This window comes from Haliaeetus leucocephalus, unplaced genomic scaffold, assembly GCF_000737465.1.
Source record: "Haliaeetus leucocephalus isolate CR32 unplaced genomic scaffold, Haliaeetus_leucocephalus-4.0 Scaffold450, whole genome shotgun sequence".
NCBI classification, from domain to species: Eukaryota; Metazoa; Chordata; class Aves; order Accipitriformes; family Accipitridae; genus Haliaeetus; species Haliaeetus leucocephalus.
In genome coordinates, this window is record NW_010972886.1 from 19683010 (window position 1) to 19700675 (window position 17666).

At 45.0% G+C, this 17666-nt stretch overlaps 1 protein-coding gene across 1 annotated transcript in view; it reads left to right on the top strand.

Annotated features, from left to right (window-relative positions):
- SLC24A3 (solute carrier family 24 (sodium/potassium/calcium exchanger), member 3) overlaps positions 1–17666 on the top strand; it is a 262150-nt gene that overhangs the window by 106660 nt on the left and 137824 nt on the right. Inside the window, exon 2 of the mRNA XM_010575076.1 lies at positions 1242–1406. Coding sequence (XP_010573378.1) covers positions 1242–1406 — 165 coding nt within the window. The remainder of the gene's footprint in view (positions 1–1241; positions 1407–17666) is intronic.

Below are 17666 nucleotides of genomic sequence, written 5' to 3' on the forward strand. Positions count from 1 at the left end.
TGTGCACATGCTTCCCGTTAGGAGGACAGGACATGATAAAGAGTACACTCAGACCCCTGGGTCTAAAATGGTTAACTCCTGCTGGACTGGGGTTTATCCCTTTTTTTTCAGTTTTATATGAAGTACATGCCCTTGATGCTTATAGACGCTTCTTAATTATTGGAAGTGGGGAGGGCTACTGAACTGACTTGGAGGCATGCTCTGGCTTCAGGGAGATTTGTTGGGCGGGAGTCACAATGCAGTTGGGCCTACTAAGAACCATTTTGAGAATGAATACGGCTATACTTTCATAAAGATGTTTCCATCAATTGCTTTGTGGGCTGTGAGGAGAACCTGAAGGAAGCTGTAGATTTCATGTTTATAAATGAATACTTCCTAATGCGTTGAAGAGCTGCTGCCTGGCCCGCAGTGAACAAGTTCAGGAGCCTTTCCACTGATGTCATTAGACTTGGGCACAAGATATTGAAGTGGATCCCTGTTGACCACTTTGAAAATAACTGTTCAGACTTTTATTATGAAACATAATTTGAAAATGGTGATTGCTCCTATGCTTCGGTCCCCCTTCTGATGCAGCCTCCCTACCGCTGTTTCCTAACACAGCGTGGGTTGCCAAGCTCTGCCCTTGCAGTCCCGAGGAACCTCACACTTTGTTGGGGCAGAGCCTTCCTAACACTGCGTAGCGTTTTATTGATTCACAGAGAAGCCTACCTAACTTTTGTGTCAAATGCTGTATTTCTGAGGCCTCATTCAGCAGCAAATGGAATGGTAATCGTAAGCAGAAATGGCTTAAATGTTGTGTAAGCACGTGCAAAATTCAGCAGTTTTGCGGATACTTGACAGCAGTGAAATGCCTACAGAAGTAATAAGTTGCGAGGTTTTTTTGTTGTGTGTGGTGGTTTGTGTGTGGTTTGGGTTTTTTTTTTTTTTTTTTTTTTTTTTTTTTTTTTTTTTTTTAACCCAAAACAGTGGATGGTACTCCAATTTTAGACTGATTGAAGCTTACAACTTCTTGTGAAACCATAGATGCTCTTCTAGTATGAACCTTTGAAGTTGTGGAGGAATGGACCTGACTCCTGATGTTTTTGGGACTAACTAGGATGTGGAGCTAATGGCAGTGTATCTTTCCAGTGGGATTAGAAACACCACTGTTTCTAACCCAAGGGACACTGGGTTTGAAATACAAATGATTTGGCTGCTTCAAGCATTCAGGAATAGAATCAGGAGTTGCCTTTGCTGTGCAGTCTCATGTATCTGTTGCTCTTTTCCTTTAGGTTATGATGCCTTGAGCTTTTCTGTGGAAAGTAATGACAAATGGAGCGGGAGACAGCTACTGCAAGCAAATGAGAACACGACTGACGTCCCAGAGGATGGGGGGCAGCCGTATGTCAGAAATTGCACTGAACCAGGTAGGAATGAAAGTTGCTTCTGGCTCCTCAGTCTTACAGTTGGCTTTCTTACCTCCAGGTATCTGTACTGGTATCACCTTTACTGCCAAAAACCTGTACTTGCTTATTTTTAAGTCCGTAAATATGCTTTTTCTTTTCCTTCTATGTATGTACCATATCGGTATTGCAAACTCCCTCAGCAGCTGGGGTTAAGAGGAGGACCTGCTGTCAGCTAGAGTACAAGACCATGTTTAATATATACTAACAGCCAAGTGCTGGGATCATAACAAGCATGTCTTCTGTGGTTTTTGCATAAACATTGCATGCAGTTCTAGCGGTGGGATGTACATAGTGATGATGTATGCTAGTAGGATTATTAGCTGAGAAATTAGTAGGTAGTCATATATTTAGTACAAGGACTTTCACCGGCAGTAGACCCAAAGAAACCCAGTCTTCTGTAGCTTCAGGTTGGGTTGGGTCTGCTGATGAGAAATAGGGCTCAGTTCATAATGTAGCTTTTTCCTTGGGGAGAGACCTTAGCGGGGTGGTCCTCATCTCCTTGACTCCTGTTTTTATGAAACTCATAGGAACTTAATGTCATTGCTCTGCTGCTCTGTTATATTTTGTTGAAGTCGGTTGACATATTCAGGAGCTTTTGCGGGAGGTGCGCACAAACACATTGGCTGAGTTCGTATGCTTCATGTGTCCCACTTCCTCAGGGATCCACCTGCAGCCAGGATTAAGGCAGATTGGCTAGAGAGGGTATTTAAATGTAGGAGATGAGCTGATGTGCTTTTTGAACTTGCTTTCCCTGAGCTATTTGGGGCTTTTTGTAAATCTTTGGTGCTTGTTCTGAAAGAGCCCCCCTCTATTTAGAGGGGCAGTTTCCTGTCCCATAGTTAAAAGGACAAATCACTTGCAACCCTGTACAAAAAAACTTTCCATGGACGATAAGATGGGGAGTCTTCAATTTGCATCCGATCAATTGCACTGTTTTTATTTCTACCTAAACAGAAATCATAAGATACCACTATTAAAAGAGAAGGCTTTGTAACATGTTCAGTCCTTTATTTTTTTTCTTTTCACAGCAGAGCTTGGATGTCATTCATTGCCTCAAAGTTCAGGGAGGGGAGGGGAAAGGTGTTTCTCCATTCTTCGGGACTTACGTAGGTTACATGCCCCAAGAGAAATTCTAACAAATGCAGTTCTTGCTGCACTTCTCTGCCTATAATTTTTCCTCCACTGTCATCCTTAATAATACTTCTGGACAGATGGATGTTTATAGACTTTTTTAGGCAGTAAAAACTAGTACAAAAATTCTTCTGTTCAATTTTTCACTTGTTTGCGTGTCTCCCATGTAGTACAGATCCAGTCATACAGCTTCACATCAGCATCTGTAGTAACCTTTCCCCCACTGCTCTTGGTGCATCAGCACCTGCTATCTCACTATCCTCAGCTGCCTTCACCAAATAAAGTAGCCTGTAGGAAGCGTGTGGGATTTTATTTGTGGTGTGTGTTTTTTCTCCCCCTTTTCCAGAAGATAAAACAATAATTACTAAGTACGTTGTATAGCATTCAGGAGAGAGAAAGTAGAAATACCTAGGTGAATTACTGTTTTTTCTCTGAATTATCATGACATTACAACAGGATACATTCTGTAATAGCAAACTGATTAAAAGTACTGTAGAAAAGAAAGTAAAAGTAGCAAAGTTTAGGTCCCTTGTGTTGTTTTGTGGATTTCATTTGGACCATTATCATAGTGTAAATGTAAATCATTAATGCTAGGCTGGATGACAGTCAGAAATGTTTGAATTGTCTTGGTTTGAATGGGAGTGGGACTCTGTTGAAGTGTCTGTGAAAGTTACCTGATGACTTCAGTGGACTGTAGGCCATGTGCAGAATACTTCAGTTCTGCTTTTCAGCAAATTAAGTGAGTTAAAGAGCTGGTAGAAGTGATGCTGTAAATAGCATCGGTATGTTGTCTTGTTCTGAATGATTTTTCTGCTGTGTATGATAACACAACATGAGAAAGCCAAGTGGTGTTAGTTGTGCTTTGGGAAGAATTTCAGAATTTTCCCTGCAACTCAGAATGATGCCAGGTTTCTGAATCCAGCACAAAATGGGGCCCCAGTCGTGAGCCCATACAACTTCATCCTGCTGCTCTTTTTTCTAACGCTAAGGGTAAAACAGCCATTCAGGAGATTGAAATGGGACCTGATGATGGAGCTGGGCTGCTGAGGTCAATCTAGTCTAATGCAAGGTTAACCATCATCCCAGCAGATTAGGATGAAGAGACCTTCAGTGCAGTTCCTAAGAACAGCTTTTGTGTTTAAAAGTGTAGGTAGCAATAGGGCGGTTCAAATCCATGTACAGTTCTGACGCTAGTAATTGTTGTTCTTAAAGCTGGTCGAAGGCTTGTTTCAATGCCCTTTCAGGGCAGCACAGTCCTCCTCCTGCTGGCTGTGTTAGTGCTGGATCAGGCCCCCGAATGGTGTCTAACTCTGAAGTGACAATAGAGACCTGAACTAGTGCAGTAGCCAAGAAGCACAAGAGTTCACTAAGCATGTCTGCCTTTGCCTTCACTAAGTGCTTGCCTATAGAGTGCTGCTCGAGGAAATTGAGGCAATTTGGCTAAAATTGTGATGTTGCTGAGCATAATTCACATGTGGTGCATAAACTAACCCTCAGGTGTCTGTTGTTACTTGGGAATGAGCAGAACTTAAACCTCCTTAGCATCCCTGCAGGCATGTACTTATGTACATTCAGCCTTCAGGTGCTTCTCTTTCCCTTTGGTGAGTATTGATAGGAGAATATTGCCTGAAAAGACAATTTTTTTTCCTGCTTACTTCCAACATTAAGTTGTATAAACACCTACAGCTAGGCAAAAGTGAGTGTTTAAAAAAGCAGTTTCACCTCATCTGTTGGGGGAGGGAAATAAAATGCCTCATTTTGAAGTGTTTTGTGTTTTTTTTGCAACACTTGGCTTTTTTAGTCTTTTGGCAGTAAACACATTTTTGCGTGCTAAAGGAAAGAACTTTTTTCTTTAACTGCGTATGTATTTTCAGGCTCATTTGAAAGCCTGGCATGACATGTGCAAACTGCTGGTTTTATTTTCTAATGGTTTATCCATTGGGCTATCTAGTAGCATTTTATCATCAGAACTGTTCCAAATAGTGGGGTTTCTGCTCACTTTTCCTTTGAAACATACATTGTAGAAATATTAAAGGGGTGAAATGGACCGAATCCAGCCTAAATACCGTTTTTTGTAAATTTTTTTTGTCCTTTTGTAATTTTTCACTCTGAAGCTGTTGCAAATGGAGTGATAATGTGGTCTTTTTGAGCAGTTACCTTTAAAATGCACTGCTTGTTCTGTACTCTAGCCCTGATTCACTGAACCCCTGGGGATTTTTGAGCCCCGCAGTACAGCACTTGGAAATAAATCTTGCAAGTCTCAGTCTGGAGGATGGCTGCTTCTGTATCGGGGTAGTAGATGAGAGGGGACTATGTTTCCTTTCAGAAATCTGTCGAACTTAGCTGATGCAATGATGACATGGTAACCTTTCTTCTAGCTCCCTTGCCCTCTCGGTGCTGACAGAGTTGGTTAAGTGTTGTGCATATGACTTGGTTAGGGTCCAGCTCTGAGTGACTGGCTTTAGAAGCAGTTGCAAGCTGGTGCTCAGCTATGGATGATGTTGATGAAAAAGTGTGCTCCCCAAAAAAGGCAGGGAAAGTAGCAAGGCTTGGCAAATGGATGAGATGAAATGCTAGCCTCAAAAGACCCCTATCTTTACAAATCTGCTAGGTTATTTTAGCTACTTGTTGCTGTGGGATCTGAGTACCTGCCAGTATGCTTTGAAACGTCAATTTAAGCCTTATCGCTGTGAGTCCTGTTAACAGAAAGAAGCTGAGAAATATTCATCGTTTGCTCTGCCCTGATCCTCTTGCTGTATTTGATGGTGTTGAGTGCTTGTGGAGGCAGAACAACAAAGCAGCCCACTTTTCTTTTCTACAGAGACTCTGGTCTCTTGTCTCCTGTTCCCTTCTTTTCCAGTCCTGTAATCCTACCTGCTTAGCCCATCCTTCTTGGATCCCTGGTGGCTCTTCAAGGGAGTGCCTGACTGCTGTCGTGCAGCAGATGTTCATCTGGCCTCTCCTACCGTCCTCTCGTCCTTGCAGTACCCATGTGAAGGCGTGTGGAACTAGAGATGGACGAAAAAATTGGACAGAGATTATTCACAAAAAAAGTGATATTGTTTAACTAAAACACTTGTGATTTTGGGCTAGGTTTGGCAGACAGTTTTAGCTAATACAAAAGATGATGAGGAAAGAGTGAGAAATACTTGCGTTACTTCAGGCAAAGTATCATTGAACCACCTAGTCCTGTTTAGAAATATGACTCGCTCACTGGAAGCCAACAAAAAGGATTAAGCTGATTTAATGTTGAGCTTTGGGTCAGGTCCATGTGCTACCAAATTCAGAGCTAAGGTTGCACTACAGAAATTCGGAGAAACTTGCTCTTAATTCAGACTTGGTTTATCAGCTGTCATGAAGGTGACAAGCTCATAGGCTGTGTCAGGATGGGACATAATGTGTCTAGAAGTTTGTTAGAGGCTGCTTGCTTGTGGCACACCAAGGTCCGGATGCCACCCCTTGTTAGCTCCTCACTAGACTGACATATGTTTCCGCTGACAAGCTGTCATCCTGTTCCTCCTCCGGTGTTACTGCTTCCCACGTGCCCGGCCGCCACTCCCACCTTGGAAAGGCTGTAAATAAAATAATAGCTCTGCTTAAGTGTGCTGTTTTAAAAGTCATTATCAGTAATAGCAGGAAATACATGATTACTGCAGAAACTAAAAGATCTCGGTATATTCATTTAGACCTTCAGGCACAGAAGTGTTTAAATTAAACAGCCAAAGAAGTTTTTATGCAATTATTTCTTACATTTCCTCCTCTTATTTCAAAAGCAACTTTCTCTTTTATCCATATTTTTCCAGTGAGTCATAGATTATGATAATGTAATTTGTAGTGCTTGGCTATGAAGTAGGTAACTCTTCCAGACTGCTTGCTTATGCTTGTTACCATTTCTTTAGAGCCCTTTTTGCATCGAACCACAAACCTTAACCCACAAAACCCAAACCACCTCATGTGTATTTGTGCTTTCTGATCTCTTTCCTGTTAAACGTTTGCTCCCCTCTGTTTTGCATACCCAGGTAGTGAGATGATGGCAACCACCACTGGTTTCTTGGTGAACAGCTCGGTGACCGAGCTCTGCCTGGTGTGTGGCGTGGCTGGAGGGTGGAAGGAGAAGAAACTGTGGTTGGTTGTTGTACCTTTTTTCTCTTGCTGTGGGAGAGGAGTCTCGTGCTTTGGTGCTGGTGTTAGCAGTAAGCGCTCTCCTGGTTGATAACATCATCTCCAAAGTGGTGTTTCCTCTGTGTTAAAACAGAGCAATGCAGTCCTCTTTCCTTGAACTCACCCTGGGGTGTGGATTTGCTGAAGCACAGGCCGAGCAGGTGGTTTTCATCCAAAACAGTAGCAGCTGTCTGTGCTGAAGAGGAAACCATCTCTACACCCTCACGTGTGCAAAGACTTACGCATGTGCTCAGCTTTAGGTGGTCTGAGTTGTCCTGGGTGGTTATGCCCAGAATGACAACCAGAGAACACACACAGTGCATGAGACCTGTGTCTTTACCTATAAAAACATTGCTGGTGCTAGAAGAGGAACTATTGGAACGCAGTGGGATTGAGTGCACCCTCAGCAAGTTTGCCAACGGCACCAAGCTGTGTGGTGCCGTTGACACGCTGGAGGGAAGGGATGCCATCCAGAGGGACCTTGACAGGTTTGAGAGGTGGGCCCATGCGAACCTCATGAAGTTCAACAAGGCCAAGTGCAAGGTCCTGCACATGGGTTGCGGCGATCCCAAGCACAAATACAGGCTGGCTGATTGAGAGCAGCCCTGAGGAAAAGGACTTGGGGCTGTTGATTGACAAGAAGCTCAACAGGACCTGGTAATGTGGGTTTGCAGCTTGGAAAGCCAACTGAATCCTGGGCCACATCAAAAGCGGTGTGGCCAGCAGGTCGAGGGAGGGGATTCTGCTCCTCTAATCCGCTCTGGTGAGAGCCCACCTGCAGTACTGCATCCAGCTCTGGGGCCTGCAACACAAGAAGGACATGGACCTGTTGGAGCAAGTCCAGAGCAGGGCCATGAAGATGATCAGAGGGCTGGAGCACTTCTCCTCTGAGGGAAGACAGGCTGAGAGATTTGGGGTTGTTCAGTCTGGAGAAGAGAAGGCTCCGGGGAGACCTTATAGCGGCCTTCCAGTACTTAAAGGGAGCCTACAGGAAGGATGGAGAGGGACTCTGTAACAGGGAGTGTAGTGGTAGGAGAAGGGGTAATGGTTTTAAACTGAAAGAAGGTAGATTTAGATTAGCTGTAAGGAAGAAATTCTTCCCTGTGAGGGTGGTGAGGCACTGGAACAGGTTGCCCAGAGAAATTGTGGATGCCCCTATCCTGGGAAGTGTTCCAGGCCAGGCTGGATGGGGCTTGGAGCAACCTAGTCTATAGTGGAAGGTGTCCCTGTCCATGGCAGGGCGGCTGGAACTACATGATCTTTAAGGTCCCTTCCAGCCCAAGCCATTCTATGATTCTATGAAAACTGCACAGGAGATCATGGCAGTGGCAAAAGTGCCTAGCAGATCCCAAAATTGTAGCGCAGTCTATGATGGACTTGCGTGCTAGAAACAATGTGTATTAAAGGAGATGCTCAAGCACTGAAGTATTTTAATGGGTGGAATTGTCCTGAGATTCCAGCTCGTGTTCATGCTTCTGCATGTACAACAGCACGGTCTGTCAGCGTTTGGGGATATGCATATCTGGGCAGCAGAGTCTGGGTTGCGGGGCTGATACCCATTTGCACTGAGGCTGGAGAAGACACAGAAATTAAATGTGAGTAAGATGTGTTCATCATTTTAGTAGACACTTGATATTTGGGTGCGGAGGGTGATGGTGACTCCTTCATCTCCCTTGCTAACATGGACTTTTTGCCTCTTGGCTTTTGTACCTGGAGATATGGTGCCAGGCTTGGATTCTTTGCTTTCTGAACATCCTTCTGTGTTTTGCCTCTGTAAGGTGCAAGGAGTGGTATCTTTACAAGCCTGGGTTTTGCTTTAGTGGGATAGGCTTGTGGATGGGAAATGGGAAGACATAGAAAACAAAATTCCTCTGGAATTCCTCTGGAAAGGTGCTGGAAGTAGCTGCTGACAGAGTGAGCAAGACTGCTCTTGCTCCACTGCTGCCGAGTTCAGGAAGGCCTTCTTCACAAGCAGATATAATATGCTATGTGAAGACTGATTTTTTTTTTCTTCTTTTTTTTCCTCCTGTCTGAACAAAAATGCACTTTAAAAAAAAAAAAAGGTTGCTTTCCCTCAAGCAAAATTAATTTTTTCCTAGCAAAACGGAAAGTAAAAATTTGTTTCTGCCTAGCAAGTTGCAAAACCTTGCTTTCACTTGTGGAAACATTAGAAAAATAAATTGCTGTAAGTTTAGTAACAAAATGCCCTCGAGGAATATAAAAAAGACATTCTTCCCTCCCTCAGCCATAATGCTTTTGTGAATTTGACAGAAATTTGCTCGAACTTCTGCTCACACACTCTGCTTCTGTCTGTTGATTGCTCTCTTCCACCCTCCCCCGCAACAAGAGAAGACTTGACAGAAGTCAGGGGTGTGAATCCTCTTGAGTGAAGGCTGAGAGGGAAGAGGACTGAGTAATGCTCACCAGGCTCTCCTGCTTGATGGGAGCGGATTGCTTACGTGCTGGTAAGGGTCATCTGTCTGCAAAGGCAGACGTGAGCAGGTACTGTGAGGCTGGGGCTCGGGACCTGGGGCTGCTCCGGGCCACGGATGCTCCATTGCAGCTGGGTGTCACCTCTGTGCACTCTGCAGGCAGATGTGGCCATGTCCCTTTCCCTTTGCCCCCCTCCACTGCCTCTCATCTAGGTTAAAATGGTTTAATGGTTTTGGTGCCCAGTATCGCAATGATCCAAGGAATTCCAGTTTCAAGGACTTCAGCGTACTGTCGTTCACTTTTCTTTTATTTTCCCTCCTTGGTGCTTTGCAAACAAGAGTTGTCATTTGTCCCACCCTGGTACAGGAGTCCTCTGTCTGGGGATTGTGGTCTGCAGTACTAAAACAGAAGTGTACCTATGGCAGGGTTTTTTCCTGTACTAAAAGTGCAGAACACTGGGGCTCGTGCTTTGGGGGCAGAGGGTCACAAGTGATGCACCATTGCCTTGGAAGGCTGCTGTGCCACTCCTCATGGCGAGCAGCACAGAAAGGCTTCATCAACTCCAAACCTAAAGCATTAGAAATCCATGATGTTGGGGTTAAAACCTCAGAAATAAAAATAAAAAGCATGCTTGTTTCTTCTAGGTTTGTGTGCTGGCATGGAGTTGGGTTATCTTTTCCTGCAGTCAGGAAGGAGAGATGTTCTCTTGATGGGAACAAGAGCTGAGGTTGTGGTGCTGTCACCTGGCCCCAAGAGTTGAGGCTGGAAGAGACCAACACCAGTGTGGGCAAAGCTCCATGTCTGACCCCTGCTTTTTAACTAAACATGGTTTTGGCTAGGCTGCATGCCCCTACAACCTATATCTCTGGTTGAGGGGAAAATGTGAGGCAACGACTGGGTTTGGAAGAGTTCTTCCTTGCTGACCCTGCCTCCTTGGTTTGTTAGAAATATTGTGAATGATTTTCCTTTTCACAGGTGTTTGCCAGGGGCTACGCACAAATGCATTAACTGCAGGTTGTTACAGTGTTGATCTGATAATGGGTACACTCAGCTCACTTACCTGTAATTATCTTTTTGCGGGGTTTGGTGTTTTTTTGTTTGTTTTTTTTGGCAGCTGGAGTGTGTCTGTGGAGCCAAGTTCAGATTCAGGTGAAACTGGGTCAGCAGAGACATGTGCACGCCATGTCTCTGCTATTTACAAGCCTCTCATCCTATGTTTCAGGTAGGACAAGCCTTGTTGGACACAGGGGAGAGCATGACGTGATTTTGTTCGCAGGTGTTCTTGTTAGCCTATGTCAGGGAAGTTGACCTATGAAAGTTGTAAAAAGCTGCAAGGGATACTTAAAGATAACTTGCAGATGGTGGAAAGTATTCTGCTCTTTGATATTAAAGCAGCTGGGGTTTTGGAGGGTATTTTCCACTTACCTGGTCCCTGGAATGATTTCTCAGGCTCCAGAAATCTTCTGCAAACTTCTGAATAGTATCTTTCTCTTCTCTCAGTGGAGTTAGGTTGTTTTTTGGTTTTTTTTTTTTTGTCTTGCAATGAACTAGAATGAGAATTTATTTTCGTGACTGGGAAGACATTTAGTCTACCTGGTGGCAGTTTCAATGTCAGTATCCCACCAAATGGGTGGCATTACGGGGAACTTCTAGGGACAAGCAGACCCTTGAACCTAGCAGGGAAAGGTTATGCCAAGAAATGTTTTTAACAGGGAGGAGCCATTTACCATTGCAAGAGCTGGCCAAGGGAGTGGAAAATACAGCATCTCTTTCCCCTTCAGAAGGAGGGTGTCTTTCTCAGTAATAGTCTCCTGTCATGTGGAGGACACCAGCTGTGAGATGCTGGTTGGTGAGCTCCACGCAGGAGCCTTGGGAAGCCTGGTGTTCTCCTGGGTTGTGCCGATGTAGTGCACGTGAACAGGCTGGGAGCTGGACTGGTGTCCTTCCTACCACTTCAGCAGGCAGCGAGGGGCTGAATGCTCCAGCGTAACGTGGGAACGCTTGCCCCGCAGGGGCCTGGCACTGCCACTTGCCTCTGGGCTGGCCGTGCACACATGTACATATGGTGCTCGTTTGCTGCAGTGTCAGAACAATTATCCTCAGGCTGGGATTTGGCACTGTGAACCTCCTAGCTCTGGAGTTGCTTTGTGACTTGGTTTTGCTGCTTTATTTATAAACATGTTCAGCTGCTCTGGAGTTGAAGCCGAGCGAAGCATGTATTTGAATCAGCCTTGGTTGTGGCTGAGCTGTGTTCTTGCTGCGGGGTTTGCTTTCTGGGCTGTATTTTGCAGGGCCTTGACCTGTGGGGACTGTTGGATTGCAGGATCTCTTTGAAGAGGTGGTCACAAGTCCTTTCTTTAGGACTTTTCAGTCATCTAAGGGGGCAACAACACAAGTGTTGCTGTGTTACGTTGGCATGTAGGTGAGCAGATTCCTTAGCACCAGCCACTCTGAGGCAGGATCTGCTGCGGACTGTACAGCAGGACTGTACCTGGACCACATGCCAAAGGGAAAGCTCAGAACAGTTGCTTTTTGCTGGGTGCTTAAAAACTCTGATCTCCAAAATCATGCAGTTCCCTGGAAAACAGGATCCTCTGTGCACATACAGGAGGCCACTGGCATTCTTTCTGCTGAAATTTTACCAGTGTTCCCATGTGATTATGTGTGCGAATCCAGGAGTTGAAGCTTTAGGGAGAAAAATAACAAGCTCTGTGATTAAAATCAAGAGGTGGCAATGCTATTTCCCAGTTTATCCTCAGTGTGTTCTCTTGCATTGATGAAACAACAGAATCAGAAAAGGAAGGGGAGCTAAGTGGCAAAACAACAAAGTAAAACCCAAATCCCCAAACCAGCATCACCTTTATGGTTTGTAGGCAGGGGAAAGGTAGTGAACTCGTGAGCCCACAGTGCCCTCATCAGAAAGCTGCTGTTTATTTTTGCAGAATACATCATTGCATATGTATCAAACAGTTGTAATTAAACCACTACTTGTTCTAATAGAAAAGAATCTCATTAGACCCATTGGCTCCTGGCTTACTCAGCCTCCAGCCTTCTGTGTTGCAACACGACTGAGATGTGCACTGGTAGTCTGCAAAATCTCACCTACTGGGACTCATTTGCCTAATTGGTGATACTTGCGATTAGCATGTTCCCATTGTAATTGTTGTTTCCGGTCGAAATTACTGTATTGTCATATGCTAGCTGTGCAGTAAGGGCCTTGCGGAGTGTTTATGGAAGATTTGTATATCATGCTGGGTGTTGAGTGAAGAATGCCGAAGGATAATTGACTGTTGCTACCCAAGAAGCATGTTGATAGTCTTGAGAAATGATGACAAGGGGGGGGAAGGAATAATCCCACAGGGAACAAGGAACAGATCTTAACCTGTACACCTGCTGCTATCAAAGACACAGGAGGACATCTTGAGAGCCAGTAAGAAGTGCAACCCATTTGGCATGGTAGCTCTTCCTAGTATCCCATTTATCAAGTCGGTGTTTTGCTTTAGGCTGCCAGCGAGCTTTACTGACAAAACCTGGAATAGGGAATGCTGGATGTGGAATTGCCGGCTGGGAGAATTTAGCAATAATAGTGGTAGGGAGCACACAGTTGCAGTACCCCCATAAGGTCTGCATCTGATACTTTGAAGAGATCGTTCGGTGCAGATGAGTCCTTACTGCTTCAACCTCTTGTTCCCTTTTCATCCCTGTCCCTCCAGGTGCCTGGAAGCACCCACAGCCAAGTAGATTTGCCAAAATCCAAACCTTAGCCTCTTGTATTTCACAGCATTTTGCTAACAATAGGCTGCTTAGTTAGTTAGTTTTTGAAATACAGTGCAAGGGCTTATGGAGAGAGAGATACTCAGCTAAAAACTATGGACTGTGTAAGCCCATAGATAGGGCTACAGCTTCTGATCTCTTTTCTCTTTCTAGTCTTCATTTGGACTGTAATGAAATGACCTGCCTGCAACCTACTAGTCACCATTTAATTAAACTTGTTCTCTAGGGATTGCTAATCTGGCAGCCTTTGGCTGTGCTAAATATTGTCTAGATGTGAAATACTGACCCTGATGCTACTAATCACGGTGAGAAAGCTTTGCATCGTACATGCTTTTACTAAAGATCCTTTCAGGCCTGTGACTTGAGCATGACCAAGTGGAGGCATTGGGATGTGTCCTTGCTGGGAGGGGAGGGCTGTGCAACTGCAGAGGGAGGTTTCTGGCATGCCCATGTAAACCTGGAGGAGGAAATGGGTCGCTGAACGTGTGGGGGGGATTTTTGTGTTGGAGACCAAAGGCAGGAGGGCACTGCTGGCGAGCTGGTTTCTCTGCTGAAGGGACGTGGAGCCTAGGTGACCTGTGCCTGCAGGAGCAGCTGCTTCTCATCTCTGTCAGAGACCAAAAATGCCCTCGTGGTCATCCCTGGACTCAAGCTTCTGGTGCCCGAAGACCTGCCCGCTGAAATGCTCTACCTGTGGGTATCCTGGTCATGGTCTGCTCTGGAGTGTGCTAAGAGTTTGAAACTTGTTTTGTTGTTTATGTAGACTTGCCAAACAAATAAAAAGTAGACACGGCAGAGTGCTTATCTGATGTAAAGGCAGCCTCTTTTATCCCTGTTGTAAGTTCTTTCCTTTTCAAAGACAGTGATCAGTCTGGATAAAACACAGCTTTCAACCTGTGGGATTCCAGTCTTATTTGATAGAGAGGGCCATGTAAAAATAAATGTATATATACAAAGAAAGGAAATATGAGGTGGAGCACAGCTGTTTTGCAATGGAACTCAAATATTCCTTGGATGATCTGATGGATTGTGTTTGCACACATAACTTCATAGGGGACGAACACATTTTTTTCAGTTACATCCTCTCTAAAGGAGCTGCCTACTTTATCTCTGGAAAAAAAAATGCAGGTAGCAAATATCAACATTCTTCAGTACAAAGAGGGGGAAAATATTTTCCCAAGTACGTCATCAACCAGTACTACAGTTACGTAGCAAGAACCCATGTTTAGAATAACAGCAGTGGAGGGGGAGAACCCTGTGTCCCTTTTTATGATTATTTTTGCCCTCTGAAATGACTTCAAAATTCCCAGAAATTTTCTCAGGTTTCTTTTTTGGGCTTTCTTTGTTTGGTTGGGGTTTTTGGTGCTCATTTTATTTACAGCAATGAGACTTGCTTCCTTGAACTTTTAGTGAGCTTGGGTTGCTCCTTTGGTTATTGTGTGTTGTGGAAAAGGCAGCAGAGAGCTTTAAAATACTGAAGAGGAACCATTGCTTCCAAATCTTTGCATTTAAAAGGTGTTAAGAAGCAAAGCAGGACATCAGAAATCAATAAATACCATATCATAGCTTTCTGATCTGGGTTTTACTTCTCTGACACCTCAGGATGCCAGGCTGCTGTAGTACATCGCTCTAGTAATCTGAGAAGTCTTCCATGAAGCCTGAGACCTGAATTTCTAAGAAGGAGGTGAAAAAAAAAAAGTGTCGAGTCAGACTTCTTCCTTTCTCTTGGAAGAAAACGTGCTTGGATTTTTCATATGCCGAGCATGGAAAGCAGGACTGTTGTGGGTTTTTTTTGGATTGGCAGCTGGGAAGAGCCAGCGGTCCTCTGTGTGGTGGTGCTGGTCCGTGCCGGTGGTCATCTCTCCTCCTGCCGGTCTGCTGCAGGCTCCCGGGTGGAATGAGGGCAGCCTTCTCGCTCCCGGCCCTGCTGCCGGAGGGGATCTGTGGAAGGGAGCCACGGACTGAGGTGCTAGAGAGGTGTTTTCTCTCCCTGGCTCTGGCGTGGGTCTGCTGGGAGATGTGGGTCCGGTCCTCTCTGTGCCTCAGCGGCAAGACGGCACAGCTAATGCTGACGGGCAGCGTAGAGACTGTGCTGATGAAAAGCACGCTGTAAGGAGTTATTACCAATTCAAAATCTGTAAATTGCAAGCTATTGTGTTCACGATCCTTTTTGGACTGTCTTTCTGATCAAATCGGTGACTGACGCTTACTTAGGAGATGCAAGCTGCTTGACGCAGCGTGGCCTTGGGGCATTACTGAAGTACAAATAACGACTCGCAGCTGTAATAAAAGTAAATGTGTACCAGATGTAGATATTCTATATTGGCCAGATACCAGAATAGTGGGTTTTTTTACATACCTGAATTATTCTTCTGTCATGGTAAACGCAAATTGTCCACTTAAGCATTTAAAAATACATTGCTGCATTTTTGTAAAATGTCATAATTCTCCCCAGCATCCTATATCCACCAAGCTCCTATTCTGTGAACATACTTCCTGCAACATCTTGTTATGCTGCTGGCTTCTCCCAGAGCAGTGACAGCTGGCTTTTTAAACCATTTTGGAGCTCAGAACAGATGCAAGTTCTCACAGGGCTGCAGAAGTCTGCAAGCCATGGCTGTGCTGTAGCACAAACACAGATTTTGGGAGGGGGACTTCGGAATAATCTAAATTATGTTTCCTGTCTTTTATTAGTAGAGAGATTAAGTTGTCCACCTGTGGGCAAACTCTGGGCAGATTCTTAGGTGATGTAAGTCTGACAGGCTCTGCCGAACTCTGCTGGCTTACATCAAGTGATGGTTTAGCCCTTGATGACACAATGTTTTCAGCGTTTATTTGTGCAGGTAGGACAGATCCAGGTCCCTTGTGCAAAACTGGAGGAAGGAGGGTTTTCTGTAGGACCGCAACAGGTATTCTGGGCCGCCGCATCGTTTCCCCCTTCTTAAAGCAAGAGAAGGACACAGCAGCAGCATCTGCAGCTCTGGCATGTGGTGATGCCTCTGGGATGGAAATGCCGGTAGGTTGGAAAGGAGACGGTGGAGAGAGCTCGATCCGAGCTGAGGAGCGGGCTACGCGTGGGTAGTGACCTCTGGAGAGCGGCCTGGGCTGGAGCCAGCGGCCAGAGCTGCTTAAACAAGGTGTGATGCAGGAGAGAGCTGAGCACAGGGACCACCAGCCTTGGGGGCTGTTGTCCTCTGTCCGGAGCAGCTCTGCCGGTGGAGGGAAGGGCCGCCACCATTGCAGTCTCACCGTCTCTGCCCAGGGGAGGCGTGACCACCTTAGCCGGGTTTCTGCTGAAGGGAGCCCACCAGCAAGCTGCCCATCCGCTGCTGTGCTGGGGCTGGGTGGTGGTCAGCGGGTCTCCTGCCAAGACCCCTTCTGCAACTTTAGGCCTATTGACGAGCCTTCCGCAATAAAAATATATAAATTTTATCCTATTTTAAAGTCTCTTTGTGCTGCCAGAAGGGTAGAGGGAGTAAGCTTGATAATGAAGAAAATCAGGGCAAGTGGTTATAAGCACATGCTTTAAATTTCAGTGTGTCCATGGTATTCTGCAGATTGAACATGAATGTGTAAACGAGGGCCTCAAGTCTTAATTTAAATTTCAGTGCCTTTGGGGGTGAAAGCTGATGTAACTCCAGGATCTGTCCCAGGACAAGTCTTTATTAGAGTTTCTGTTTTAAATTTGGGGTTTTGAGCTATTACTGTAAAAGAAGAAAAATAACATCTGGCCCCATGTTACAAACTGGATTTTTGTTGCTTGTTTTTCAATTCTTGCCAGTAGTAAGTATTTAAAAATCAAAAGTCCAGATTTTCCACTGATGTAAATTATTACTAGCTCCATTGACTTCATTGAGTTTACACTAGTTTTAAACGACCGAGGATCTAATACAACATCCCAAGTCAAGATTTAATACAGTCAGGATGGAGTCTTTATCATCTGTCATTTGCATTTTAAGCAGTGCTTAATTGTATAGTTTTTATACACAGACACGTGCATAAACTCACTTATGCATGCACAGAATAATGGTTTTATATACTAATGCTGAAGCAGTTTAATTTAGTGCACAGCAGTGGGTAAAATAACAGTATTTAATTAAAATGGATTTTTTTCATGGACTGCATAAAGAATTTTCCAGATCAGATACTGGTTACCCATATGTGCAAGTTCTTTGTTATTTCCTTGCTGTCCCTGTTAGGAAACGGAGATGAGTTAGGTTTCTTTCTCAAAGCTCAGGCAGAAGGGCGGGTGACTCTCTTGCTGCCTGGTGCTGCTGGTGACTGAGCAGGTGGTAAGGAAGAGAGCTCCCACGTTGGTCTGGGCTCTGCAGAAAGATTTGCACTCATGAGGGGAGCAAAGTCTTTTGTGCCAGGTGTGGTGAAACCACACAGAAAGAGAAATCTTCTGTGCTGCTCTTACAGCCTGAGTGGATGAGGTTTAAGGTAGGAGGTAACAGAGGTAAAGTGACTGATGCCCCAGGCTGGTTGAAAAGCCAGGGAGAGCAGCCATGTTCTGTTCTGTAAATCAGTGCTGTTTTGCTCCAAAGCCTCAGCCGCAGCAGAGGTGATAGCAGTGATCCTTGCTAAACAGCCTTCCTCCTCTGCCGCCAAAATCTTGTGTGCCAAGTGCCGAAGCTCAGGTAGTGTAGCACGTCTCATATGCTTGACGAGTTAGCATTACAAATACAGAACTGTCTGTAAAAGCAAGGCATGCTCTGTGCA